This window comes from Amblyomma americanum, chromosome 2 (genome assembly GCF_052857255.1).
Source record: "Amblyomma americanum isolate KBUSLIRL-KWMA chromosome 2, ASM5285725v1, whole genome shotgun sequence".
NCBI lineage: Eukaryota > Metazoa > Arthropoda > Arachnida > Ixodida > Ixodidae > Amblyomma > Amblyomma americanum.
The window spans coordinates 7,903,946-7,931,591 of record NC_135498.1 but is presented as its reverse complement, the minus strand read 5'-3'; the positions used below and the strand labels follow the sequence as shown (position 1 = coordinate 7,931,591).

Genomic DNA, 27,646 nt, shown 5'->3' with positions numbered 1-27,646 from the left:
CGTCATCGGGGTGTGCGTCACTGCATACGTCCGATGACGTGAAGACAACAACCAATTACAGTAAAGCAAAAAATGAAGCTATGAATGTCGGTGCCTGAGAAGTAGGATGATATGCAGGTTTTCAAATCGTTCTAGAACATTCCATATGACGGCATATGGACAAAAGCTACCAAAGTCGACTAGGAGCCAGCAAAGTAGCGGCAAACACTAATGCCTTCGCATTTTTCCAATGCAATCTCTGCAGTGCTCTGTTAAGTTTTATTAAAGGAGTACTGACGCAAAGTTTATGGATGTCCCTTTTTTTCTTCTTTGATAGAAGCCTGCGGGCATAGTGATGATAAAAATGAGCTCGAAGCACTAATTCGCGGCGTTAATAATTAATTACAAACTATTTTGTGCCGGCAGTTTCCGTATCGGTCGGGCGACCTCTGGAGTGTACCTTGACGGTATGTCTACCTGTCAACCTGGGCTACCACATCCTGGTGACGTCGGAGTTGCTGGCAATCACTGGTTGTACCAGTGAGCAGCCACTGGATTCGGAGACGTCACAATAATTGAGGCAAGCGCATCTTGACGTCACTCGATTCTGGCGGAAATGCCGAGTGGCTGCTCGGACAGCATTCGGAATGATAATAAAAGATGTTCCACTCGGCTTCTGAAACCTAAATCTGCTGCAATGTGTCTCCCTATGCCCATGAAGCAAATAATATCTCTTGTTTCCGTTCGAAATTTTGTGTCTGTGCCCATTTAAGCAGCGAAAATACTATCGGGATCGGTAGTGAAATAAAGCTTACAAGGAGTGACTACTGAGCACAGTCTCAGAACGTCGTCCGTCAGAAGACACCAAGAAAGCAGTGCGTTTGTTTCAGACAATGTCAACGCCGCATCCCTGTAGGATTTCGGACGTCGCAATACTTGAAAGCTTGCGAGTGGTTTTAATTGCAGGCACTTTCGTCAGCCTCCACCCTCCAGACCTATACTAGAATTCTGGCAAGATACAGCTATCGCATACCTGCCACACGAGGGATATTGGCCCATTCTTATTCTTCTCGTTGTTTCTCTCCTGGCGTGCGGCGGTGCGTCGCTCCAAATATTTCATCACGTAGTGTAAACTTTCAAGCAATATAATTACACCACAAAATATTTGTGAGTAAGCAGTGGCCACAACTACTCTGCAATTTCCGGATGTCCAAGTTGAAAATTCTCGGCAGGAAACTGCGATGAGTCCACCGACATCCGGAGGTTTTTACGGCAAAGATTATGACAAATTCCCTGTTTGGTTACAGGGCACAAAACTTACGTAAGCTTTCTTTGCACAAACCCCTGAATGCTCAAACAGAATGTTTGTGCTACATTTTCATTAACGACTGTGCTCGCATACAAGGCAATGCACGGGGACTAAGGAAACCAACCAGCAATCCTACTGTTCGTTAATAAAGCTTTTCGTGCAGTCAAAGCACAGCTTGTGACTTTTGCATAGACAAACATCTCGAAGGTGTGTTTCGGTGCTCTGAAGCATACGTGCCTTGTCTGTGCGGGGAAGCACTAGCGAGTTTGTGCAGGAGTCTCCCATGTTGGTTTTAGCCTTGTCCTTGGGCTTAAACTTCACGATGGCGATGGTCGTGGAGATGGCCACAGAGCTGTTGATGCCAGCGGCAAGCTTTTCGTAGTTTTTCTGAAACCAAAAGAAAACGCTGGACGCACTCGTTTAAACAATTTTGTGAACGAACTCGTAGGAATACATAAGTGAGCTAGCCTCGCCTCCGCGCGAAATCGCTCCAATGTTTGTACAAATGTAGCAGTCTACAAAGCTTCCTCGCATTATAAGACAAAGAAAACCTGTTTCTCTTTACTAGCAGACAATTCACTGCTTGCGCACGCGCACACACAAAAAAATTCTATAATTGACTCTACTTGCCGCAATCACCGCCGACTGACCAGAAAAACTGAAATAATTAGCCAAACTCAATGCACAAAAACGATTAACTTCCTGGTGCACTGCCGTGATTACATTCATGAAATGAAGACACTGAGGGAAATGAATGCGCATAGTACGAATAAAAATTTCACGCACTTCACGCTCAGCGAGGTGACTGCAATGAACGGTCATTTGGACACAGTGCAGACCCATTGTGGACCCACCGCAGCGGCGGCCTAGTGGTCTGAGCATCCGCCTCACGTGCGGGAGGTGCGGGGTTCGATCCCCAGTACCGCCGGGTACCCACCGCTAATACAATGGGTGCAAGCTTTCCCCTTGCCTGGTGCTCGCCTCCTTTAGGGTGAACAGCTCAAGATATGAGTATTTGACCCCACCTTGAGCAGATGAAAATCACCTTGTTCCATGGAACTGTTAGGCCACAGATGCCCTTACGCCAAAAAATTCATCATCATCATTCTGGACCCATGCAGAGCGTATAAATTGTTAATTTAATGTTGGCTTGGGAATATTGTGTGAAATGCAACTAGCAAACACAGAATAATTCCTTCCTCAACTCCGAGTGAGGGACAAGCACGTTTTATTTACTGTGAAGTCTTCTTATAGAAAACCCCTGAACGCTACTCGGCATCGGAAGTCGAGCCACTGTCCGAGCCGACGTGACTGAATTATGAAGCCTACATAGTCGCCCTCACGGCGGTGCAACTACGTTAAGTGAGGAAAACAGATCAGAGTCCGAGCCTCCATACAGGCGGCCGCATCTGCCAGTGGGTGAGAAAGAAAGGGTAAAGCAAGTACGTTAATCATTACGCGACAGAGCATACAGCTCATTCGGTCGAAAAGCCGTCGGCGTGGTAGTGGTCTGCACCACGTGTCGGAAATAATCGGGGGCTGCGTAAAAAAAATTGCATCATGGTAATTTGTGGTTCTAGTGATTGATGATTGATTGGTGTGTGATAGGCGATGACTAGTTAATGAAATCAACGTAATTAATTCATTATTAGCTAAAGAAATGAAACAAATAAACAATTGTAAAAAGAGGTGTTCAAAGGTCTCAAAATGCTCACAATGAAAAAGGCAATGCTTGATGATGCTAATTAAGAAAATTTAGAATGTGCGACTAATTAATCAATTGAAAAAATGAAAAAGCGTTCAAAGGTGTCAAACTGCTCAGAATGGAAAGCCTAACCCACTAAACCATCGCGTCATACCCTAAAGGCGGAGGCTAAGCGTCCTCTCAAATTTATTTTATACCTCTCTATGCGTTCGGACGCAAGGATGTTTCTTCATGCTTTAGGATGCAAATAATACTAGGTAGCGATGAGTTCACAGAGATTCCTGTCAAGTAACCAAGGAATGCTTTAATTTAGTCGGCAGTTTATTCAATGCTGAATACACACCAAGACGACCTGTACGATTCGGTCGAATCAGGCGACAGTACGCGAGGAGATCAGACACAACTCGTACAGTCCGCAAAGCATTAAAAAGCTGACAGAAACAAAAGCTTCTAGAGAAAGAAAAGCTGAAAAGAAAGCTGAAAAGAAAAGAAGCTGAGAGGTGACGAAACAAAGTGAACTCCACTCCCTCACGCCAGACCGTTTTTTTTTTAATTCGCCGAGAAGGACCAACTACGTTTAGGTCTCCCTTGTCCTTAAAGTGCAACTGAAGAGGTTTTAGAATTCTGCCAACTTAAAAGAATCGGAAGCGAAATCTGCAGGTGAAGCATGCAAAGTCATTTTGTGACAACGTTTAAAATGGTGACGTAATCGCTCAATAAAGCTGCGACGGTGTTCAGGCTTCTCCGCAGCGCGCAGTGGCGGGTAGGGAGTCCAGTGATGACGTCCTCTACTGCGGAGGTACATTTCCAACGAAGAAACGTTTTTTTCGGAGAAAGAAAATTAACGCCGCCAGAGGCAACGGTCTCTAACAATGACGTCATCGTCTATGTTCTCAGCACTCCTTTGGTGCAGTGGGAAGAAGCCTGAAGATCGTGGCGACTTTAATCGACGTCATAATTTTAAATGCTAGCGCAAACCACCTTGGTACGCTTAACCTACGAACATGACACATTTGAATCCGTGAATATCCTGAAATTCTCGGAAATGCGCTTGAGCTTGTCTTGAAATGGATGCATTGAGCAGCGCACTTAAGTCCTGCAACAGCCCCGTACATGAGGCTAGCAGTGTGTACCAAATAAAAATAAAAGCAAACATATTTAAAATAGAAAATAAAAAAGTAGCTTCCCCGCTTCAATGATTAGTTTGAGAGTTCCACGCTTTGCGATAGCTGGAAAAAGTCCATAGTTGCGTACTGTTAAAATAGCACGCAGTGCACTGCTTAGTTTTAACCGTGCTGGTAAGGCCGCGGTCGATTCCCAGCCGCTCGGAGGAACACGCGAGAACGAGGTCATGAATACGGCAAAATAATGAAAATTTTTCCAGCCCACAAAAAAAAAAACACATACGAAAAGCGAGATGTAATCCTGGTCAATATCGCATTGCACAGTCGAAATAATCTTTATCAGTAGAGTTGGACCAAGTACATAATAAATGTTTTTACCAATATTTTCCAACCTCAAATTGGTTAAACTCAACCACGGAAACGGCATAATAGCTTGAACAGCGCTGAGAGACATCTGGCGAAACAGCACAGTACAAGCGCTTGCATTGCGTCCTTTGTGCTTCGCCCTGCGTGCCTGCACTATTCAAGCTGTGAATCATAAACAACTTGACCAAATGGCAGCATTCATCAATTATTGGATCCCAGCGTTGGTGAACAACTAGGAACGACCGTTTTACTATACTGGCATTGTATTTAACTTGCTTAGTATATATATAAAAAAAATGCTTTTACCACGTGCTTACGAGGTGCACTTGTTCATTTGTTTACTTTATTTCCAATGTACAGTAGGCCACAAAGGCCTAAGCAGGACTGGGATACAATGAAGTAGATCAGCGTTACAAAATAATAAGTGCATGGTTGTGTAAAAGCGATGAAGAAAGCACACAGTTTAGGCAAATGAGCAAAAAAAAAAGTTATTGTTCAAGAAGTGAACAAAAAATCAGCGTGCCGCGCTAGAAAAAAAGAAAAATACAACACCGATACACATTTAGAAAAAACACCTTAAACAGAAAATATTTTTCAGTGACTGCAAATACCTTGTTAATGCCGATCTGGCGTGCATGCGTTGCATTTCTCTGATTTAATTTTTTTCCGATCCATACCATAAAAATCCATACCCGATTAAAAAAACGATGAAGCAATTGCAACCAGATACAATCAGTACAGGTATAGAGATCAGCGGTGCTTACCTTTGTGATCATAAGCTCGTTTATACCGATTATGCATCCATCGTCCGGTAGCTTGTGTGTTTGAAACAAGATCAGGGCGCCCCTGTGGACACAACCAGAAATTGCAAGTTGTGGACAGGTTTTTTACAGTACCTTCGGATAATGTAGTACAATTCACTGAAGTAAAACAGAATGTTGAGCTAGTTAGTACGTCATATTTGAATAAACAGCGCGAAAGACAGGTAACTAAACGGGGTGAGCACGGCTATCAACTGAAAGCCCATCCCGTTCCGCCTACTTCTTGCCTTTGTCTTTCTCGTTGCTTCTACAAATACGTATACAAAGAAAGTGTAATCCAGTTGCAAGCAAAGTGTAACGCTGTGCTCGCCAGAAGCTTCCGCTCTAAAAACAAGAAACCTTCCACACGGACACCGCCACGCATCCTACGGCAATGATGGCAACGTCGGCTGGTGATTGACTGGAAGGGTGACAGCAACTAATACTCAGGAGAAATAGACATAGGTGGAAGAATGCGTCATGCCCTGGCATGACGCATTCTTCCATCCCATCATTATTATCACTCACTCGCGAAAAAGCCTGTCGCAACTTCGCACATGGGCGCATGTCCCTTTATCGCGCATCCCATTCTACATCGCACCCATTACGTCCCGCAGTCCAGCCTCATCTGGACACATGGGCATGCGTCTCTCCCTGACAATAAGGGCGCTCATGCGACAGCGAGGACTTATCCTACGGCTCTCAATGGGAGGCCATCTCAACCTATATGAGGCAGAGACCACCCCATTCACCTATTGGCACATACTCGAACATTGCCAATTCTCCCGTGGAACATACCACCTCACAGAAACCCCCGTCGAGAGAAGGCGGCTTTTTGGCGCCAACTCTAGAATAACGCTTTCCCTATCTATTGCATAGCAACACCTGTTAACCCACGCGCTGCCCCGCAAATTGCCCTTTTTGTGGCGAACAACCCACCCATTAAACACGGAAATTTCCCAGTCCTCCCTTAGTACCCCCCCCCCCCCCCCCCGCTCTTTCCCCAAGTGGGAAGCCGCACTGCCTAGAGCAGCCTTGGCGACCTGCGTGACCTGATCACCCGAAACAGCCTGATATCTACGGCAAATGGGGCCCTGGACTAAGAACTCGACCACCTGAGGACCTCCGTCGAGTGGCAATTCATAATAAAGGTTTTCGCCTTTCCTTTGGCAAAGAAAAGTATGCTTGTCCTTCAGTTCGAAGTATGAGACTGCTCTGTGGGCGTACGAAAGCCCAGTGCATTGTGACGTCAGGCGCTCGGGCTTGCGCATGAACAACGCCGCAGCCGAACATGCTGCATATTTCCTGTGTTGGGGCAGCAGCGATATCGCGTCCCGACTGCACCAGGACTGCGACGTCATTTCTAAAGAGAATTGAGTACAGGATGTTCGTTGAGAACCTACTTTGATATGCTTTCCAGTTTCTGGCCATTCTCCTCCGTGGCGTCGGCATCCTTAGGATTTATCTTGATGCCGATAATGGCCAGTTCTGGCTTCTGGTAGGTCTTCTTGATCTTACTGAAAGCGTCCTAGAAAAATAAAGAAATCGGTCACCGTTTTTCTTGCAGTACTTCTTTTTTAACATTCTTTTGAGCTTGTCCCGCACTTTTTCGACACAGGCAGGCGCAATATGCTAACAGCTCTTGCTACTGACTACGAGGTAATCGTTGGCAATGGCAGCACGTCCACAATTTTCTGAGTTCGGTTGAAAATTTTCCACGCGTATCAATGCCTAATTTCCTCACTGACACCATTTAAAATATAACAGGGATGAAGATACTAAAAAATAAATAAATATTGTGGTTAACCGCTTCCAAATCATGACATGCAACAAAACACGTTGCGGTGATAGTTGGTTCATGTTGTTTTGAAGCACTGAAACACAATGCGCTACGAAAGACAAACACGGAATACACATGGTGCGGGCGATTGTCTCTTAGTTTTTTGTTCGTCGCTTGTGGAGCTGTATTTGCATGATCTAAACTCATAAGTTGAGGTAGATTTCAATGCTTTTTGCCAGTAAGAAAAAAGAAACTTTATTCGCACAGACCTGGATTTCCTTCGTTTTGGCAGTGATGTCGGAGAAGTCGTCCTTAATGGTGACGTCTAAAACTGCGTACTTAGAGCCAACCCAGGAGCTCAGCTTCCCGAACTCGGCAGCTTTGGCGGCATCCGTGTTGAATCCGACGATAACTTTCACGCCGCGCGAGTCAAAAGAAACCACTGGAGAAAAAGAAGAGCATGTGTCACTCGCAAGCAGCCAACCCTTTTTCTATATGTTTGATTTCAAGGTGGTTTTAAGAGGCTTCACTATGACTACGTTTCCTTCCGCTCCGAAAAAAAAAAAGAATGTCAGGTGCCGTACGTTAGGAGCGCACTCAGTAATGTGTGGTGCTTGGATACAAAATTTAATGTCAACATGTTCTCAGCTGCCAGTGCATTCCGGTCAAAATGTTTCGCGTTACTTCTAGCAAGGTGTGTGAAAATAGAGGGCTGAGAAAGTGCGACTTCAACTCAGCGGCCAGCAACTCCTGGTCTCATTTTCTGACAAATGTTGCGGAGAATACAGTAACACATCTGGTGGACAAAAAAATCTCTAGTGCCTATGTCTTGCGAGTTGATCCTAGGCCTTCACTTTGGTTTTTCACGCAACTCAGAATAGCTGCCCAAAATGTGTCAAATTCTAATTGTTACCAACTGGTGACGTACCGTTTTCTCACATTTTAGTGACGCCAGGAAAATCATGATAACGCCTTTTTAATTTGGGTGCATTAGCTAGCATAATGTATACGTAATGATTTTTTTTTTACTCCTGCAGGATTAGGGCATGAAATGATCATATGTTCAGCGGCGCTGGGTGAAAGCGTGCTTCTTTGCACGACAGTTTTTCGAACCCGATGATTATTACGTTCGACAGGATTATAGAAGTTATGTATCGGGCAACCTCTATACATGGCGCGAGGTCTGCCGCTTTATTATGACGAGGAAATCCACCTCCGTTAATGATAACTTTCAAAACGCGGCGCAAGATGGTTTCGAGGTTGCTGTCTATATACTATTTCCTGGGAAGTGTCGTAGTTGGATGTTCAAAAATAACTTGGCCCATCTGTGATCCTTGGTTATGCCAGGAAATCGCTGCGCAGTTTTTTACAGCGGTGTCTGGGGCTTTCTCTTTGCAACATAGTGGCCGTCGCGGTCAGATTTTACCAGAACTGAACAGACATCGAGCAATCGCAGCGTAGGCCATTCCTTGTTACGGGTGTGAAAGGTACAGTTGTGACACTTGTGTTCTTTTCAGATGCTTCACAAACAGCGCTTCTGGCTTGAATGTGCCTCTTACAACAACGGCGCCAAGCCAGCCCCCCAAGACCCGCGCATACTGTGGTCAAACTTTTCAACGGGCGGGTAGTATACGATGTAGTCGCAGGGTGTGTAAGGAACGTCTCCCACTGATGCATAGGACGGCGTCACCGTTGTCACGCAGATGAGACGGGCTGAAATGAAGTGGAAAATCGAAGCGTTAGTGCAGAAGCAGCATTATTTTTCAGTCCTGCGCGCCTCTTGCAACAAGTGTGGACATATTACAGCAAGCAGAAATGTGCTATAAACTTCCTGTTTACACCCTCCATCGGGACGAAAAGATGACGGCTAGACCCGGATGTGCCGACACCCTACGCTGTGAAATTCCGATACGTGTGCCAAACCCCATCCATACATGGATCGCCGGACCGCAGAAGGCTAATTATTCAAAATTCCCGCACCTCCCCCCCCCCCTTCCTCGTCCCCTCACCAGCCCTCATGGGGCGTAGGGGCCACCTAGCCCTCTTATTAGAACGTCCTGGTTCACCGCTAGCGTTATCGCTACCGCAGGGCGCTAAGCTGGCACGTGTCCTACGCGCACGCGCAGTTAGTAGAACGGTTTAGCTTGCGCTAATACGTTGCCACTTGTGCTACCGTAGTGAAGCTGACCGCGTATGCGCGAGGTACCCGTGCGCGTACTGCGCCTCACGGTAGCTGTAACGGCGGCGACATACCTTAACTTAGTGCTTGTAGAGTTTTAGCATAACGGATACTGCCGGCGCTGCCGCTTACCGCGAACAGCAAGCTGCCAATGCGCATGCGCAGATAGCCCAGTCGCGGCAGGCGCTCCCGCAGCTGGCCTGCGCATTGGCGACTATGGCGGTACATAATAATCGGTAGCGCTGGCTGTTTACTATATGTTCTGTTGGTCAGTATGTGGACGCATGAGTTAGCGCTTAGGAAATACGAGGGCGACAATCTTCAGCCGAAACAAGCCACGATGTGGCTCTATTGCTGTTACAAGGAGCGGACTTTGTGAAGAGTGAAGCGCCTTCTCGTACTACTGCGAACGACCCCCTCATTCTCGTGGGTCAACTGAGGGGGAGGGGAGTAAGTGGTAAAGATAATACCGCGACATGTTTTGGGAGCCTTTTATTTTATTTTCTTCTAGAGGGGTGGACTCGCGGCATCTTTGAAGACTGTAACAGCCGCGCTTTTGAGAAATCCTTTGACAGAAACGGTGAAAGAAAGACTACGGTCCTGCCACCGGTTACGCCTATAATTAGTATTTTTCTTCAATGTAATTTGACCACAGATCTACTTTAGGCTACGGACACTGATAGTAAATCTCCGCCATAATAATCTCCATTCCTCAATGTCCCGCCAACGTTTCCATATATCAACTTCTCAGGCTTGCCCTCTTCTCTCGGCATTACTTTTGCGCTCAAAGCTAGAAAGAAACGCGAAGAGGTGGCACCTACTAGAGTAGTACCGACGATTGGCCGATGATGCGGCATTGCTCGATAGTTTCTATATCTTATGTTACAGTGCGTTAGCAGAATAGCTATCCAGTGGGCACGTCAAAGCGACCGATCACCCGGTTGACTGGAGGAGCCACCCTTTGAACGGGCTACTGAAGCTACGACAAAAAAAGTGTTTGCATCCATCAGCGCAAAGTGTGCGAGATATACTTTGCTCGGGGGCTAGTCTCTAAAAGCAAAACATTCTGCACTTACGAACTATGTCAAGACCAGCGTTGTCACCGGGGTATATGATTTCAGGACCCGGCTCATCCTCTTTGCTTTCTGCGAGAAAGCGTACAAGACATCAAGGTGGTTCCAGCGCATGTAAAGCGCATCATTCTTAGTGGCACAAAAGGGCAAGAGAAAGCATTCGAGGACTGCCACCTTTCGCGTACAGTTGATCGAAGACATGGATCAGTTAGGGTGTAGTGACCCTTTAGCGTCCATGCGACCGCATCCATACGGCTATATACAAAGGAAAGCTATACAACTTTCTCGAAAGCCTCGCAATTGGAAAAACAAAAAGAAAAGTCGTCCTTTTTAGGGGATCGAACACGGAACCAGTCGCTAAACGAAACAAGCTAAGCACAACGGCAAGGCAGAATTGATCAACAATTCAGAGCGCGAACGGTGTCAGTCCAACTTCGGACAAGGATCAAGTATTGCAAACTGACCCTTAGACACCATGTAATAAGGGAGTAATTACTCATTGGCATCCACCCAAGCGCATGCAGCCTTACGGCTAGAAAGGAAGGCTATACAGCTTTCTGAGAAACTTCGTAGTTAATGAAAAATTCGTCCTGGTCCGGGGTTCGAACTCGGGACCACCGCTTCACCGGAGCAGTCGCTCTACCAACTGAGCTAACCGGGACGGCAAGCTCATGGTAGTGCGAGGGCGAATTGATCAACAACTCGAAGTGGGAAATGTTGGTCAAATGTTTTAGGGAAGAATCCCCGAAGGTGGACTCCGCCTTGGGGGATTCCCCTAAAGCATTTGACCTTAGACATCTTTTTAGTCACTCATCCAGAGTGTGCTTGAGCCACTCGTTCAAGATATACGTAAGACCTGTGTGAGAAGGTGCGTGAGGAGAGCCACTTGGATATATAAGGAAAGACCAATCACTGCTCAAAATGACTAAACAGGTGACAGCCTGAGAGGCTGATACTAGGTCACGTTGCTTCTTCGGTGATCCGCGTGCTCCCGTTAACAGCTTTGCTTATTTTGCGGCTGCTTATCATGAGAGCTTTCATGCTAGTTTCTTTTGAGCCTGCAGAACTGCCACGTGCAGTGATCTTGCTTGATATTTCAGATTACTCGCTCTTCTTAAATGGAGCATAGTTCTTCGAAGCTTAGTGAGCGCTGTGCAGTTATACGCGCTAACATTTCTTCTTGTCAAATTTTATACGACAACAAAATCCTCGCGCGATTTTGCCTTGGAAAAAAATCACGGAATTGTTTCACAGTTAAACCTCGCTCTATTAATAGATATAACGAAGCAATACCAATCCCTCGGAAGCTCTCGTAGAAGCCCATACATAAGCATTCGTTCTTTCCTTTAGCCATCAGCGAATGGAATCGACTCGATCCATCGATTACCATGTCGGACTCACTATCTTCCTTCACTTCAAGATTAGTAGAATGTAACAAGAATCAGTAATGTGCCAATAGTCCCACATCTTACCAGATGACTGCCCAACAATTACTTACATCTCTTGATACTATGTTACTTTTAAGGATGATTGCATTGTCTATTGGCATCCGTTACCTTTTTTTCGCTTTCTTCAAGTTCCTATTGTTATATATTTCGAATACTAGCATGCTAGCTGGCATGAATGACTGCTGCTGTACTTGTTTTCTTTTTTGTTACATTTCTGATTCTTAAAGGTATTCTTTAGTAACCTGCCTACTAGTAGTTATGTAACACGTATTGTAAGAGTTCTCTTTTTGTTGATCTGCTTGTAAATTCTCCTTTGTGTTTTGAACATTATATTGTACTGGTTGCCCACCTGCTACGGTCTCTTACTGAGACTGGCAGTATTGTGTATAAATAAATAGATAAATAAATAAATAAATAAATAAATAAATAAATAAATATTTTGATATCTCGTTTTCATCAAGTAAATTTATCTTACAAACACGAAATAACCCCACTGGCCATCAAGCACTGAGTATGTTGATTTGTAACAATGTGCAACACACCCCAACCCATTCGAACCGACAAACCGCAATCACCGCGTATAACTTACTCTGTCGCACATATTACAAAAGGTAGGAAAAAATATCCACGCCACAAGTGGGGCCTGCACTGAGATTTTGCATGGGCATGTTTTGTTTTTGTTTTTGGAAAGGGGGTTTAGGTTCAACGTCCTAACGCGACACAGGCTACCAGATCATTGGAGTTTCTCCATTCTCCAAACTCCTCGCAGCATACGGTCCGCTGTGGGTGCGCTCTGCATCTCTGGTGCAGTACGCAGTTTAGCTTCCGTTTTCGCATCATCGTCACATGGTTCAAACCTACTGGCAATGCGCATGTGTGCTTGATGGTACTGCACCCCATATTTTCCGAGGGCCAAGCGACATAAAAAATAGGCGCAAAATAATTTCCGTTGACCAGAAGGCGTCGATCATCGAGGCATTTCGGTCTGACGGATGCATTCTCTAAAGATCATCTCGCTCTGCGGTGCTGCTGTATCGCGCGTGAACCTGAGCTGTGCGGCAAAGCCAACCAGATCAGGAACTCGTGACGAAATCGCCCCACACGCCCCTATTAGTTTCAACACCTAGAAAACAGAATGAATTTTTCAGCATATTTTACTTGTGAAAATGCTAAAGCATTAAACTGCTGAGTCATGCTACGTTGCAGGATGACTATGCCTACTAGTCATGACTTTCATAGGTTACAGTACGTTACGTTTCATTATTTATGACTACACATGTGTTGTGACATCGTACACCTGCGTTCTGACCCTCCGAATTTCGTGCCATAGACGGCGGACGGCAGCTTTCGAACTCAATGGGACATATAATGCTTTCGCATTAACAATATTCTGAATAAGTCTCACCCTGTCCTCTACAACATTACCCCTCCAAGGCCGTTTTCTAAGTACTGAATCCCATGCGGGCCACGGAAGATATGGGCGCGCGTTGGCAAAGCTGACTTATTCAGTTGGTGTCCGTACTTTCGGCCCGTGGTATGCGCACGGTGGTCGTGTTGAAGGCTCTTGCGACGCACACCAGCGACACACAAGACAACCGCTATTTTGTCTTTTGGTATACACAGTTGCACGCAAGTCCGTTAGCAAGCGGCAGTTGCCACCAAAGTCGCGTACCGCTCTAACGAAGCGACGGGTATGACGAAGAAATCTACTTCGACTTCGTTATAACGAGATTCAAATTAAATTCTTTGTGCACTTTAACAGCAAGCGAAGATCATGCCCCTGGTGAAATTCAATTAGCACACCATGACATGAACAGGCAGTGCACTAAGCCATCTGCAGTGCCACCTTCCACGTCACCAGCTGCTCAACAAATACATTATCGTCGACATAAGGCTTCAGTAGAGGACATCACGCGGGCATTATATCGAAAAAGAAAAATCTACCATGAGATTGTTCGTACTGTTAAATAGAATAATAGACTAATAATAATAATAATAATAATAATAATAATAATAATAATAATAATAAAGTAATATTATAGTAAACAGAATAATAACAATCAGCAGTCGTCTTAAACGCATTTTCAAAGGCACATAAATCACAAGAGCACCCCCATTATGCTTTAAAACTATCTCCAAATAAAAACGCAAGCAAATTTGGCAAAACACCGTAAAAAAAAGCTTAAGGTGAGCAACGAGGAGGTGACTGATTTCATCAGTGTATGTTTCCAATCCTTGGGAAATCAGCGAAGGGTCCCGTTCTGAATGCTTACAGTGTCGTGCATAGTGCTAGGCGCCATAACAAGACCAGTAGAGAGCATTACTTAGCCTTCGCTCACTCACTAGTGGCGACGATATTTACAGCCTAGCCACAGTGCACGCATTTTGACGGGATACCTCGGCATACGCGTCCTTTACAATCTTTTTACCAGAAAACAATGCACCCAGACTGAGAAGGAAGCCAAAGTCTGAGGAGAAATAAAAATATTATTTTCCGAATGGCAACCACTGCAGGGATGTTGCCATCTTAGTTTTTGCAGCGATGGGCACTTCGCTCTTTTTCTCCTTTTTTCTCCCTTTCGGTGCGAAAGGAAACAATTTCTTTGCACGCACGCCGCGGAAAACTGGTGAGTATACATACTGAGCGCGAGAAAGTAAGCTCCAAAGGCGCAGACAATCGACAGCAGTACCACCATGACGACCACCTTCATTGTGTTCACTGCGACTCTGCGAAGAGAGAACGAACAGTTAAGTTCTGTACAGACAATGTGCCGCCGAAAGATAACGCACAACCAGAAACATTAGCTGCATTATTGCGCCAGAGCCAGCTTCGAAAACAGTGGGGTTAGCCGTCGCTATTGCGTAGGCAGCATCGCTCCCCTTTATGGCAGCAGAGCAGCTAAGCATGCAACCCAAAATGCGCCCCGAATTGGAGTCTCAGCGCCTGTGCCCACAGTTCTCCATGCGCGGATACTTATTGAGCAGACTCGCGTGAGGCAGAGTCTTTTCGCTGGCAGGTATTTGTGCCGCGCTTGTGCTCCGGAGGGCTTGGGATTTCCATTTTATGGGAAAAACATGGAACCTAATAGAAGACAATTAAACACCGTTATACAAAGGACAATGTCCTAAGTTGCGAAAGCGGGACGGATAAAACTGCCAAGGCCAAGTGAGAATGCATTCTTCACTAACAGAAATCTCTTCACTGGCTCGCATTGCAGACGCCTGGGCACATCGCCCTTCCGCGACAAGCATTAGCGGCAAGGGCATTGTCACTGCACATGCGGATACCGCATCCGAGATGCCCGCAGATACGCATCCTGCTCGATACCTGATTACCTGATAACCCTCAATAACTCACCCATCGTTCCCCTCATCAATGTCTTTGCTACCAGACGCCCCTCCAGCATTATCCGTGCACCCTATACGGCGCAATGTACACGTAGCAGGACACCAGTGCGCCGGAAAGCCAGAGCCAAACGCCTGCCTTTAACCCTACCAATAAACAGCAAGATGCGGTCGGCAAGAAAAAACTTGCAGAGACAATGGGAGCACCGAGTATGGCTGTGAAGCCATCGATGAAGTCTATTTTTTTCCTGTCATTCCGCAACTTGGCTATGTGAGCCCCCGGGTTCGAACACGACCGCGGCGGCTGCACGCTAAGTCGTTATTATTATTATTATTATTATTATTATTATTATTATTATTATTATTATTATTATTATTATTATTATTATTATTATTATTATTATTATTATTATTATTATTATTCATGTGAGCCTGTTTTAAGAAACACTTTGGTGTTCTAGAACACTATGACGTGTTTATCAGCTAACTGCCGCTTCAAGACGCAGAAAAATGTGGGGAAGTGCCAGCAGTGTTAAAATGATGAAGGCAGTACTTACGGGCTGATCGGTTTTTGAATATCACTGCGAAGGAGAAGGCAAGAGGTCAGTGTATACACACAGAGACCGTTCCCAGTGCTATTAGAATGGAGAAGGTAGGACTTACGGCGGGGATTCTAGTTTATCTCTGTGTTATGTTAGCAAAACATGTGCGAACCTCTCCCAGCTGTGTTGTTGGAATGGCAAAGAGAGGACTTCCGCCTCGGGTGACTATTTTTCAGCGCAGTAAAAAGCGAAGCTGTTATTTTGGTGCGGAGGAAGAACAGAAAAGCACTGGTGAGCAAATATTGTCCTGCCACATTAAGCACTTACTGTGTGCTGACTTACTAACCCATAAGAAGCAAACATTTCTATGCTATTAATGCGAAAACATTGCTTCGTATCAGCAAAACTTTCTCCGCACGATTACGTCGTTCTGTGAAGATAAATGAGCAAAAGTCAGCAAAACTTTCTCCGCACGATTACGTCGTTCTGTGAAGATAAATGAGCAAAAAGTTTGGTTGTGTTACATAGTGTGTAATGAGATCTTGCTGTGGAAAAAAATTGATTGATGTGGTGTAATTAGTTATTTAAATGCGAAAATTACACTTTGACGTCACAATAGCCCGTGTTTATGTCTCGTGTTTCGTGTCAAGAAAACTTTCTCCGCACGATTACGTCGTTCTGTGAAGATAAAAGCCACCAGCGTTACGAGCGCGTCCATGGAAACATTCTTGCGTCGTTACCGTAATCTCCATTGAGAACGACTAATTGTATTTGCCCGTAAATTTTTTACGCGCTTGACTTCACGATCGCGTATTCTAAACCACAAGCACACAAAGAAAAAAAAGCAAGACGTTTTTAGCTTGACAGAATCTGTGAGGGTCGTTAAAAATAAATAAAATGCATTTTCTCATTTCTTTTTTTTTTAACACTAAACTTACCTCGGAGAAGACGCGGCTTCCTTTGCAGCGGCCTGCTGGTTTTCCTTTGCAGCCCCTGCGGTGAAAATGTGGCGGTTAACTTCTCGACAGCGCGCGCGAGCTACGACAGACAAATCAGTATAAAAGCTCGGACTCATTTCGAGCACCTAGACAGTCCTTCCTCTTATCTCATCCACCGCCGGTTTTATTCGGACAGACCCACACCTGCAACTGCGTGTGGGGCTTCTAACCTGCACTTAGTCGCAAAGCGAGAGCTTTTTCTGGACATTTTCTCACCGTACCAGCGTCGCCCCATCCGGAGAGAAGCGAAAGGTCCAAACAAGTGTGACGTTATGCGTGAAGTCACGCGTGATATCATATCTGTTGTCCAGTGCAGCCTGTAGAAGCTTCGATCTATTTGGTTTAGCCATGCGGTATGTGACGTTACGTGTGAGGTCACATATCTTTGGACAATCCATACATCCTGAAGGTCTATCCGTAAAAACTTGAAGTGCACACCGAGCAGCGCTTGGTTGCCCAAAAGGGGGAAAATTTTTTCAGTGCAAAAATGCCGCTTTTGCGCATTAATCGTAAGAAAACTCCAAATCCAGATGTAATTCTCCAAACTTACGCTGAAGTATTAGCACCCTTCTTCATCAGTAATATTTAACAGGTCCCTGTTGAGCGTGGTGCCGTACCAAAAGAATGGAAAGTTACGCGGGTGCTTTTCCTAGTTTTTAAAAGGGCTCGCTAAACAGAGTTCGGAAACGGCTGCCCGATTTAGGTGCTTACATGTTTGTAAACTCTTAAAACACAAATTGTCAAAACACCTAAACGAATTTTTGGAACGAAATAGTTATCATTAACGCACAATATGTCTGCGACGATGATTTTAAAAGAAAATGCAGCTAGTTACGACGAGGGGCTGAAGAAGCCAAGATGTTCTACATCGAAGGAGTTAAACGTAGTCTTCTCAGCTTGTTCTAAGAACTATGATAGACTCCCACATGATAAGATGATCAGAGAAATGCAATTTTTTTTGTGCCTTGATAAATTATACATTGGGCTATTTCTAACTTGACCAAGCGTAAGCAGCTAATGAATACTGAAGATGTCTGCTTTTATTGATTATATGCTTTCCCTGACGTTCCTCGGGGGCTTGTTTAGGACGATATACGTATATATTAATGCTCATGTCCAAGCACTGCGACTTCAGTTAAAAGTAAATTAGTTTCCGAAGCTGTATAATCTTTAAACACAATAAATCATTTCCCGATAAATTAGTTTATGTGTGTTATGTTCACTGTACAAGCGTTTTTGAATTTCCTGACTTTGCTGCAATTCCATCAAAGTAATGCAGGTATAAAATAAACAAATAAAGTATCAATTAAAACTTGACACTATTCGCAAAATGTTGCGATTGATGGGAAATGACCATAAATTTTTTAAAAATCTCTTAAGGCTTGGCATCGGCAATGAAAATTATGAAGCTGGATTTTTATATAAAGTCAACAATAACCCAGTTATACCGGTAGATTAACATAAACGTGGCTTGCTGGGCGAGTTGGTGCATTATGTTTGACGTGTGAAACCGGCGAGAACGATTTTAATTTATTTACTTCTGACTTCGCGGTTGTTGACCGCGGCGAAATTCAGCCAGAACGATAACTGCTGGAAGCCAGCGACATTATGGAAGAAGGCACCAACTGTGTCAGTGAGTAAATCTCTTTACCTCACGATAAAATTTTGGTTTATGGATTATGGAGTTTTAAAGGGACATTGAGCACAAACCTAGCATTTTTTTTCAGCAAAATCCGATTGTTTAGAACTTCGTGGCTTTGTTGCCACTTACCCGGCATCGAATGGTACTTTATAGCCCAGAGACCTGGATTCGAAGTTGAAAAAGACTTTCCCGCCGCTCTGATTCCAACTCAGGACTCTCTGATGATTATGGTGGTGGTCATTTCAGCACCAGAAAAGTGGCGTAACCAGACTTAAACGTGGACTCCGCGATCACATCTCCCGACTGGTGCGGCCTATAGCGTACTGTGCGATGTCAGTGCACCTTAAAATAACCCCATACAGGTGGTCGAAATTTCTGGAGCCCTTCACTACGCAGTCCCTCATGGTTCATCTGTTCCCTTCGTATGTTAAATGGATGCTGAGCATCATTTTGATTGAATTTCAGCAGGATTTAATGTGTTTAAAGATTATACACACGTCAGAATCTAATTTAATTGTAAGCGAAGGTCGCAGCGTTTGGGCATGAGCATTAGTACTTGTATTTACGTATATCGCACTGAAGAGGTCTCTCTGCAGGAACGCCAGAATAGGCATCTAGCAGGCGGAGCTACCGTCGCTTCGTAATAAGTTTGAACCAGCGTTACGATGGACCCCGTTTTCGATCTCGACAATGAAGTTCTCGCAAAGAGCTCCGGCCTACACTTCGGCGACGTCAACCCCGCAGAGCGTGCGATGCTTTTGACGGCTGAGGCGTCGGATCTAGCAGGATAGTCCGTGTGCCGAGGAGCCGGCGGCGTCGGCAGCAAGTCAACTGAGCTACCGGTGCGGCAGCTGTCACCGCCGAGTCGCCGCCACGATTGATGAGTAGAGACTGATACGTACGGACATATTTAAATTCTGCAATAATAGTCTTTGTAGCACTGGTTGTGCAGCCCAGCGTCTTGATACACTGACGAAGCGAACACGCCGAACGGCGCGTTCGATAACGAGGACACTGGTGCAACATTAGCAGCCACAGGTGTCTTCCTCGTCGCAGGGGCACGCCGAGGCATGAACTTAACCCTACGAGCACTTAGAGGGGCGCTTGAAGTTCCTCTGCTACGCCGCACTTGTAAATCGAGGTTGTCAAAAAGAAAACCACGCGGGCGCGCGAAGCGCATAGCCGCGAAGCCCCAAAATATACCCAAAACTAAGCTGGCCACCTTTTGCGCAGCCAAGTATAGGTTTTCTTTGGCTTTCAATGTTCAGCTTGTCTTTTTCCGTTTTCGTTTTGTAGTAAAAATGCACTAGCAGTTTCAAAGCAGAACTTGCTTCTATATTACAACATGCAACCTTCATGCTCGTTTGTCAGCCACAGAGATTCGTGCTGTTTTTCGAGTATTTCTTCATCGAGCTTGCACTTGCGAGACTCGAATGCGGCGGCGATTATGCCTGTATTTTAGTTATTGCTCCCTTCTACCTTACAAGAGTTTTCTTTTCACTAAGAGTCGTCTTTATGGGGATAAGAGCCAACAACAACAAGCCAACTTTAATTTCTCCTCACTGTCCCAGAACAACACATGAACCATGAGGGACGCCGTAAAGTGGAGGGCTCCAGAAGGCTTCTAGCCTTTCGCCTCCGTCGAAATGCGACGTCCGGGATCGACCCCGCCTCTTTTGGATCAGCAGCCGAACACCATATGTAAGCACTCACGATAAAGAATTAGATTTTGTCATGTTAAGCATTGCAAGGGCCAGCGCATGACGATAAGCATTTCATGGGTGCTGTATTGTATTGTGGGTGAGTATGTTACGACACAGCACCGCGCTGAAATTGCGGCAATTAAGGGCGATTTTTTTTTTGGAGGGGGGGGGGGGGGGGGGTCTTTCTTTCCTCGGAAGGAAAATCTTCCCTAAGAGCCGCATAATAAGAGTACAACGGCCACTCGAACCTCAAAATACAACCACAATGAAGTTACACAGGCTGCCATTCCCACGGTACACCCTCGTCAAGGCAGCACGCTGCCGAGCATTGAGACGGAAACGCTGTAGCAAGAACTTTGAATATACTTCACATGGTGCACAAATTGCGGTACCACGCTCACCTGCCATCGTCTAGCTGTTCTTTCTTTTTCCGCTGAAACGGCGGTTGACAAACCGGTAGTTGCGACGGCACCTTCGAATCACGGCATCTTCTTCTTCTTCTTCTTCTCCTCAAGTAATATGGCACATACCCACGTGGGGGGATTGGCCAAGGTATAAGGTAGAATGCCAATGAAGCATTTGCGCGGGGAAGGAAACGTCAGAAGACTGAATCAAGATAAAAAAAAAAATTGGGAAAAATAAAAAGAATTCAAGAGGTATGAGTCATCCGGAATAGAATCAATCTAGCCTTTTTTGGACATGCGAAAGAATTTTGTGTATAGCTAACAGGATAATCGATTAGTTGCACTTATGTAATCGTGAAGGTAGCCGCATACACTGCTTAACGGGAATCCCTTGGCACTCGCACCGAACGATAGAAGAACTGTAAGAGACAGAGGCAGTCCTAGTCTCGAAAGAGGAACCTCCAGAGATTGCTTTCTCTGAACCGCGAACCGCCGGCAAGAGAGGAGAAAATGATCGATTGATTCAACTTGCCCACATGATACACAAAGGTTTGTCGCAGCGAACCCGCACCTGCATAAGTACAAGTTTAAGTGAGGGATTCTACATCGCAGGAGCGTCATGGACACTTCACAAAGCCTTGACTTACACCACCGGATATTCCATGGGTACTTTAGGTGTTGAAAGTCCACGGTATTCAGCAACGGATCACTCAAAGTGGCTGAAATATGTTGGAACCGCTGGAAACGTGAAGCTGCTAACAGAATGAGGTGAGGGACGGGATATATTACAGGTGCGCTGAGGGCTGACCTTGCCAATAAATCAGCCACCTCGTTAAAATAGACGCCTGAATGCCCAGGTACCCAGACCAAACGGATCTCGCGCACTGTTCTCGGAACAAAAAACCTAAGTGAACGAGTCAAGAAAGATTTTTCCGAATTTTGGAGAGAGACAATAACTGAAAGGCAGTCTGTGAGAATAAGAACCCGTGCGACATGTCTAGGAGTTTTGAGAAGAGCCAAACCAATGGCCAAAAACTCTGCGAAGAATATAGGAGTATAATCAGGGATACGAACGGAGTAGCTCCAATCTAGATCCTGCGAATATATGCCAATCGCCGCCTTCTCACAGCTGCCGGAGGCATCAGTGGAGAGAACAGTATGATGTGGAAAATTCTGTAGGTGTTCAGAAAGAAGACCATTTAGGGTATGTGCGGGCATATGCTTCGCATGGGACGGGAAAATAAAGTCGTAATAGAAGACGGGATCAGCCTGCGTGTCAGCAACTCGTTGCAAGGAGATCAGATCAACCTGAAGCGGAGCTAACAGATTCTGCGTGAACCTAACTTGCGGAAGCTGATAACGTGGCCAGTGATTAGTCAAAAAAGGTGTGGTTGGGATACAAAAATTGGAGTACTAACGCCTGGGGCCGGGTCAAAAGACTTGAGGAAAGTACGCACTGTTAGAAGTTGGAAGCGGGAATAGAGGTTGGGGATACGCGCTTCCAGATAAAGGACAGCGTTGGAAGCTGATTTTGGGAGCCCGAGGCATAGCCGTAGGGCACGTCTTTCCAGTAAGGCTAATGGCTGCAGCTTGTAGTTCGCGCTACCAGAGAACAAGGGGCAACCAAATTCCAGAATCGGTCTCATATAAGCCTTATAGAGCAACAGTAGCGTGTCACGACGCATGCCAAACTTTTTATTGCCAACTCGGGTCAAACGGCCCAGTGCACGTTCCCCTTTAATAACATTATTCTTAATATGGTGTCGCCAGTCCAAATTTTGGTCATAAGTAACACCTAGGTATTTAACCGACTCCACCTGCGGAATTGGAGTGGAGCGGTAGGCTAGCGAGATGTACATAGGAGCGTCGGGTGGAAATACCAGCACGCCGCATTTGCTGACATTAAGTGATAAATTGATTTGGTCCAACCAGACTTCAAGAGCATTCAGATATGCCTGCAAATACTCGTAGAGCACATGAATACGCAACGTCAAGCGTCACCAAGGCCGAAACTTCTCTCTGGCGCATTGAGAGTCGTATTCGGCTCTCGAGATCCACATGCGCGGACCATATGGAACAACCGCGACGAAAGCCAATCTGTGCGGGGCTGAGGCCGTTAATATGATGAACATGCTTTGTGAGGCGACTGTGTACTACTCTTTCGATTAGCTTTACTAAATTTGAGGCATCCAGAGAATAACTTCAGCTTCTTCTGTTTCCGACCTCAGCTCAGACCGAAGCTGCCACTGTCGATGCCGCACATTTCTTTTCTAAATTTTTGGAACGTAGAGACCATTCATCATGATACTATTGTTGTTTGTTACACGCAAATCAACAAATTTCCGATACCAGCACCCCCCTCCCCCCCACTGCCATTGTTTTATTAGCAAATTTGTTTCGGATCGGAAGCTTAGCACCGTTGCCGGGTCCTCGATCCCCACAGGCTTTTCAGCGGTGTTACGATAACTTCGAGCTCGCTGTTGGTGCCCCTGTAACTTACCAGGTTTTATTTATGTTGGCTGCGTAGTAAATTGCGCAGTTTCTAAAACTAAAGCCAGAAACAATTTTTTGTTATTTTATTGACTTAAAAAAAGCGTCGAGTTTCGGAAAGAGCGGTGGCTCTCCTTGCAAAGCACACACTCGCCCTATGCTGTCAGCGAAGCCCACCACACACATTACCCCGCAGACTGTTGTGGGCAAGCAGACAAGAATGTCCTCTTCGTTAAAAGGCATTCAAGTTTTCGTTTGAACTCTGGCGTGAGGGGAAACAGGAGCCAGCTGCGGCGGGCAGGAGGCAATTTAGTAATAATTTGGTATCGGGAACATCTCTTCTAGGAAGTTCTTCATGACCGTGGATGCTTCGACCTATTTCAGCGTCTTCTCCTTGTTTTCGCCAGGTGGCGTGGTAGTCGAGTCTTCGACCTGCTGAGCAACCCATGGCCGCAGGCGGCAGATAAGAAGGTCGTGCAGATGCCTTTTGACTGTTGGTGTACGTCTCGTTCCAAGATTTCTGGCAGAGTAGGTTAGTCATCTGGTAATTGTTGGGAATTTCCTCAAGCATGGTCGCGACAGGAGACAGCGAGGCCTTTTCGTACCATGACTGCGCTATTCTCTCATACCATTGCTTTTCGTTCTTTTGCATAGCTGCTCGAGCCGACTCTATGATGAGTAGAGAGTTCATCGTTTCCATGAGTGTGCAAACTGAAATGGTGCCCGACAGGTCCGTTGTGTACAGCTCGAACTCCAAGTAATAATGGTCGTGAAGGTTCGTCAGCCAGGTGTTTGTGGTCCGACAAACCCTGCATAAGTCGGTCGAGAGCGTCGCTGACGAAATCATGCCTCTTGTTGCCCATTTCCATCTGAAGCTCATTCAGGAGTAGATACATCACCACGTAACTTACTTGCGTGTTAACTTTCATCCGGTGCTCGGTGACCGCTTGCAAGTAGCAGCACTGGGCTTCCACGTCTTGCATGTTATTCTGCAACGCGTGCTGACGAAGCAGTATTAAGCGACGCCTGCCCACACAGTCTGACCACATGGTCCAGCGGGCTACGTTGTCTTCCGCAGTATTCTCGACTTTGTGCTCCAGGAAGACGAAACTTAGCGCGTAGTGCTCCCGTATCCTTTCCAAGATTCTTACTTCAGTATCTTTACGCCGAAATGGAATGATACTGCTATATGTTACGGTACGGACAAAACATTACCTTCCATTCAAAATTTTCTCCCACATGCAAGCTAAAGGTCTAAACAGGTATCACAATATGCGTACTTAAAGGACTACGCTCCTTACTACCAGCTGCCACTGAACGTACGAAGAGAGAATACGCCGCTCGGAGAGAGTGCAGAAATCCATATTCTGTCTGTCATCGCAGCGCTCCTCAAATGAAAGGTCCCAATGGAATGGGAGCCAATCTCCTCGAAATTATTCCTCCTCACAGCAAAAAAAAAAGAAAAGATAGCAGAGAGTTTAGCATGGCTAAGCACGGAATATCATGCAGTAGTACTAGTCACGGTGGGAACTTAAGGTCCTTACGTGCTGTGAGTGAGAAAGCATGCTTTGACCTAAAGGCCTTTACACTAAAAATCTTAACCATTATTGCCTTTGACCTAAAGGCGTTTGACATAGAACTTTTACCATAAAGGCATTCGACCATAAAATTTACCGTGAAGGAATTTATCTTGAAGGCCTTCACCCAGGTGTACCCTTCGTCCAGGCTTTCACCCATGTGAAGGCCTGCCAGGTGTACACACCTGGCAGGTTGCCCACAATCCTGTGGGCGGGGGCCTCCTGCCACAAAGTAGGGTTCAGGCACGCATGTATGTAGGTACGTGCGTATGCCTTAAATCGAAAAATGCACCTAATACTACGTGCTACTGCACTAAAGAATTCATTCCCATAACAAGGGCCGAGCTATGCCAAATTTAACCTATTCGAAGGCGCAAATCAAAAAGACTTCGAGTAAACCAGGCCAACAGATAGCTGTCATACTTAGGGAGCACGGTATGAAACGCTCTTAGAGAATCGTTCATTGCGCGAGAACGCTTGCGCCGGGCAGAGTATCGAACGCACCCTAATAATCTGTAATGCTTTCCGGTCGAACGTGCTGCCTACCACCGATTTATCATCTTCCATCACACCTAGTCTTAAGAGGAATCCTGACATCCAACAGAAATTGGGCCCTCTGTCAGCAACACCCAGATGAAAGGGAATATTACAAAAACGTTTCCAGTCTGGGGACTACACGGGATTTTGCAATGCACCTCTGCCTGACGAAACAAGGCCAGAACTCATTTGACACAGCATGCTTCTCAGAACTCTCCTCCCGTCTTGCACCACCCGTTCATATTATTCTCGGTCACCATGGAAACGGCGGTCTAGTCGGAAAGTTACCTTGGAATAATACTAAACCCTGGGCAGACCTCCTTTGCTGATGTGTTCCAGGAAGCAGCGAGCAAAATGCGAGCCGAATTTTATCTACTCCTGTCTACACTTTTGTGCCCCTTCCTCGAACTTGTACGTAGTACTCAGGAAAGAAGGCTGTCGGACAATTTAAACAACGTGATAAGAGAGGATTACTGGGTCCACGTTATCCACAACTGCAAGCGCTGTCCATTAGAGGTGACAAAGCAGATCGCCGTCCCCTATTCTACCTGGAATTCATCCGGAATGCAGCGGCTTCTTGACAACGTAAACACATTGCAAGGCTTTAAAGCAGACTTCCTGGTCGCCTGTTGGGAGCCGTCTTTCGGGCATTTGCTGACCCTCGCCCAGAGCTACGACATGCCTTTCTTACACGTGCGATGGATATTCTTAACAGAACAAGAAGTCCTGTCTGAGGCGTCCATGTCGAAGACACTCCAAAGCGTCGGCTGCTACGGTGTTTTTGTGGCCGCCTCTTCATCTTACGTTGCGTTGGACACTTACGCCAACTGCTCCAACGGAGTCCGTCGTTTCTTAGGTCGCAGTGACCCGGCGTTCGAAGACAGGTCGCTCACCAACCTCACTATCCTGAGGCACGCTAGCGAAAACAGTGTGCCGACCATCAAGGATTTCAGAAACCGACGGCTGGAGCCGCAGACAACTATCGTTGAGAGCATCATTCGCAAAAGTAAAGCCGTTGAATCCACTAAAGGATGTTTCGACAAGTTTGGACGCGGTGACAAAAACTTCCTGTTCACTGGTGCCGTCGGTGCGGTTCAAAGGAAGCAGAAGGATCTGGGAAGCTTCGAAATATACCTGACAGAGAGGATCTGGTACGGCCTCGGTATCGCCGGGGTCGCCCGCTACGACTCCCTGACGTTCCTGTCCCCTGTGCCGAAGGCAATCACAGACTTGACCATCATCGGCAGGCCATTCACGCTGCCTCTTTGGGTGGCCGTGTGGGCATCCCTGGGCGTATATCTGCTCCTTGTCGTAGCGATTATCACGGCGCACTCCACTGGCAGCGCAGTCGAGACACGTGACATTCAGGAGGAATGTGTGGAACTGTTCTTCTACTTGTCCTCTGCGCTCGTCAACCACGCTCCGTACGTACGGCTCCCGAGACACAGCAGCGCCAGGATTCTCGTAGCGTTCTGGTTCATTTTCGCGACTATCATCTCCGCCGGATTCACGGGCATGCTCACGTCTTACACAAACTTCCCGCCAAAGACGCGCCCGATCAATACGCTGGAGCAGCTGTCCGACGCCCTAGAGCAGAAGAGCGTCAAGCTGTGCATCAAGAACAACCACTACTACCGCGACATCCTATCGTCCCACCTTTTAAGCCGCTCTAGCGTCCTGAAGGACCACCTGCAGGAGAGCCTGTTCAAAATCGGATGCCAGACTACAATGTGCTGCCTGGAAAAGGTCGCCAAGGGCACGCACGTTTTCGTCACAAACCGGGAAGAGGCGCGCTTTCACACGGGCAAAGCGTACAGGGGCGCAGTGCGAGCTAAGGAAGATTTTTTTCTGGTCCACGTCGTCCTGATCGCTCCCAAGGCATCACCCTACACCAGGGCGTTCTCCGACCTCTCCCAGCGGCTGATGGAAACAGGAGTGTCCCTCCTCGCTCTGAAGCTAGTACGGGGGCGAAACGCGAACAGAAGCAGGTTCCGCAAGACAAGAACTTGCCGGCACCAACAGGGCAGCTGCCGCCCACTCCAGCTCAAGGACCTGTACGGACTTCTCGTAGTGTGGGCAATTGGTCTTACGCTTGGGTTGGTTACGCTGTTTTGCGAAATTGCATGGAATGGACTTCGCGAGACGAGGCTTCGCAAGAGAAACCAGGCAGCAACTAAAAAGCGCTGTAATGAAAAAAATGAAAAGCCTTCGCTCAGCCAAGTGATTAATCCGGACAAGTCAACACCCCTTGTAATATTTGGTCATCACGAAAGGGAAAACTCAGGCCAGATTATCAAGCCGAAAGAACGGCGCGTTTTCGTGTCGCTAAAAAGGTCGCCTCCTAACGTTTTGTGATCAAGATCACTAAAATTATCCTCTTGTATTTGTAGCGTACATTTTCTTATGTTCTAGTAGACGCAGAAATGTATGCTATAAATTGTGAGAGTGAGGTAAAGGTTGGCTCGTATAAACCCTAGAGCTGCCATACTTAATCTAGTCTATGGGTAACGTTATCACCACTGTTATCTTCATCTTCCTCATATTTTTCGAAAGTTAACAAAAGCGCTAACTTCCTTCTTTTTTAATGAAGGGAGGGAAGGGGAGAAAAACACATGCTGATATGAAATGCATGCAGTTTTTTCGTT

The 27,646-nt window shown here is 46.1% G+C and overlaps 1 protein-coding gene across 1 annotated transcript in view; it reads right to left on the bottom strand.

Annotated features, from left to right (window-relative positions):
- Window positions 1-27,646, bottom strand: part of LOC144119513 (uncharacterized) — a 59,756-nt gene that overhangs the window by 1,469 nt on the left and 30,641 nt on the right. Inside the window, exons 8-16 of the mRNA XM_077652102.1 lie at window positions 16,589-16,643; window positions 15,666-15,689; window positions 14,405-14,490; window positions 10,319-10,387; window positions 8,663-8,776; window positions 7,333-7,505; window positions 6,687-6,811; window positions 5,248-5,329; window positions 1,526-1,675 (exon numbers count right to left, since the gene is read on the bottom strand). Of these exons, the coding sequence (XP_077508228.1) occupies window positions 1,526-1,675; window positions 5,248-5,329; window positions 6,687-6,811; window positions 7,333-7,505; window positions 8,663-8,776; window positions 10,319-10,387; window positions 14,405-14,490; window positions 15,666-15,689; window positions 16,589-16,643 (878 nt within the window). The remainder of the gene's footprint in view (window positions 1-1,525; window positions 1,676-5,247; window positions 5,330-6,686; window positions 6,812-7,332; window positions 7,506-8,662; window positions 8,777-10,318; window positions 10,388-14,404; window positions 14,491-15,665; window positions 15,690-16,588; window positions 16,644-27,646) is intronic.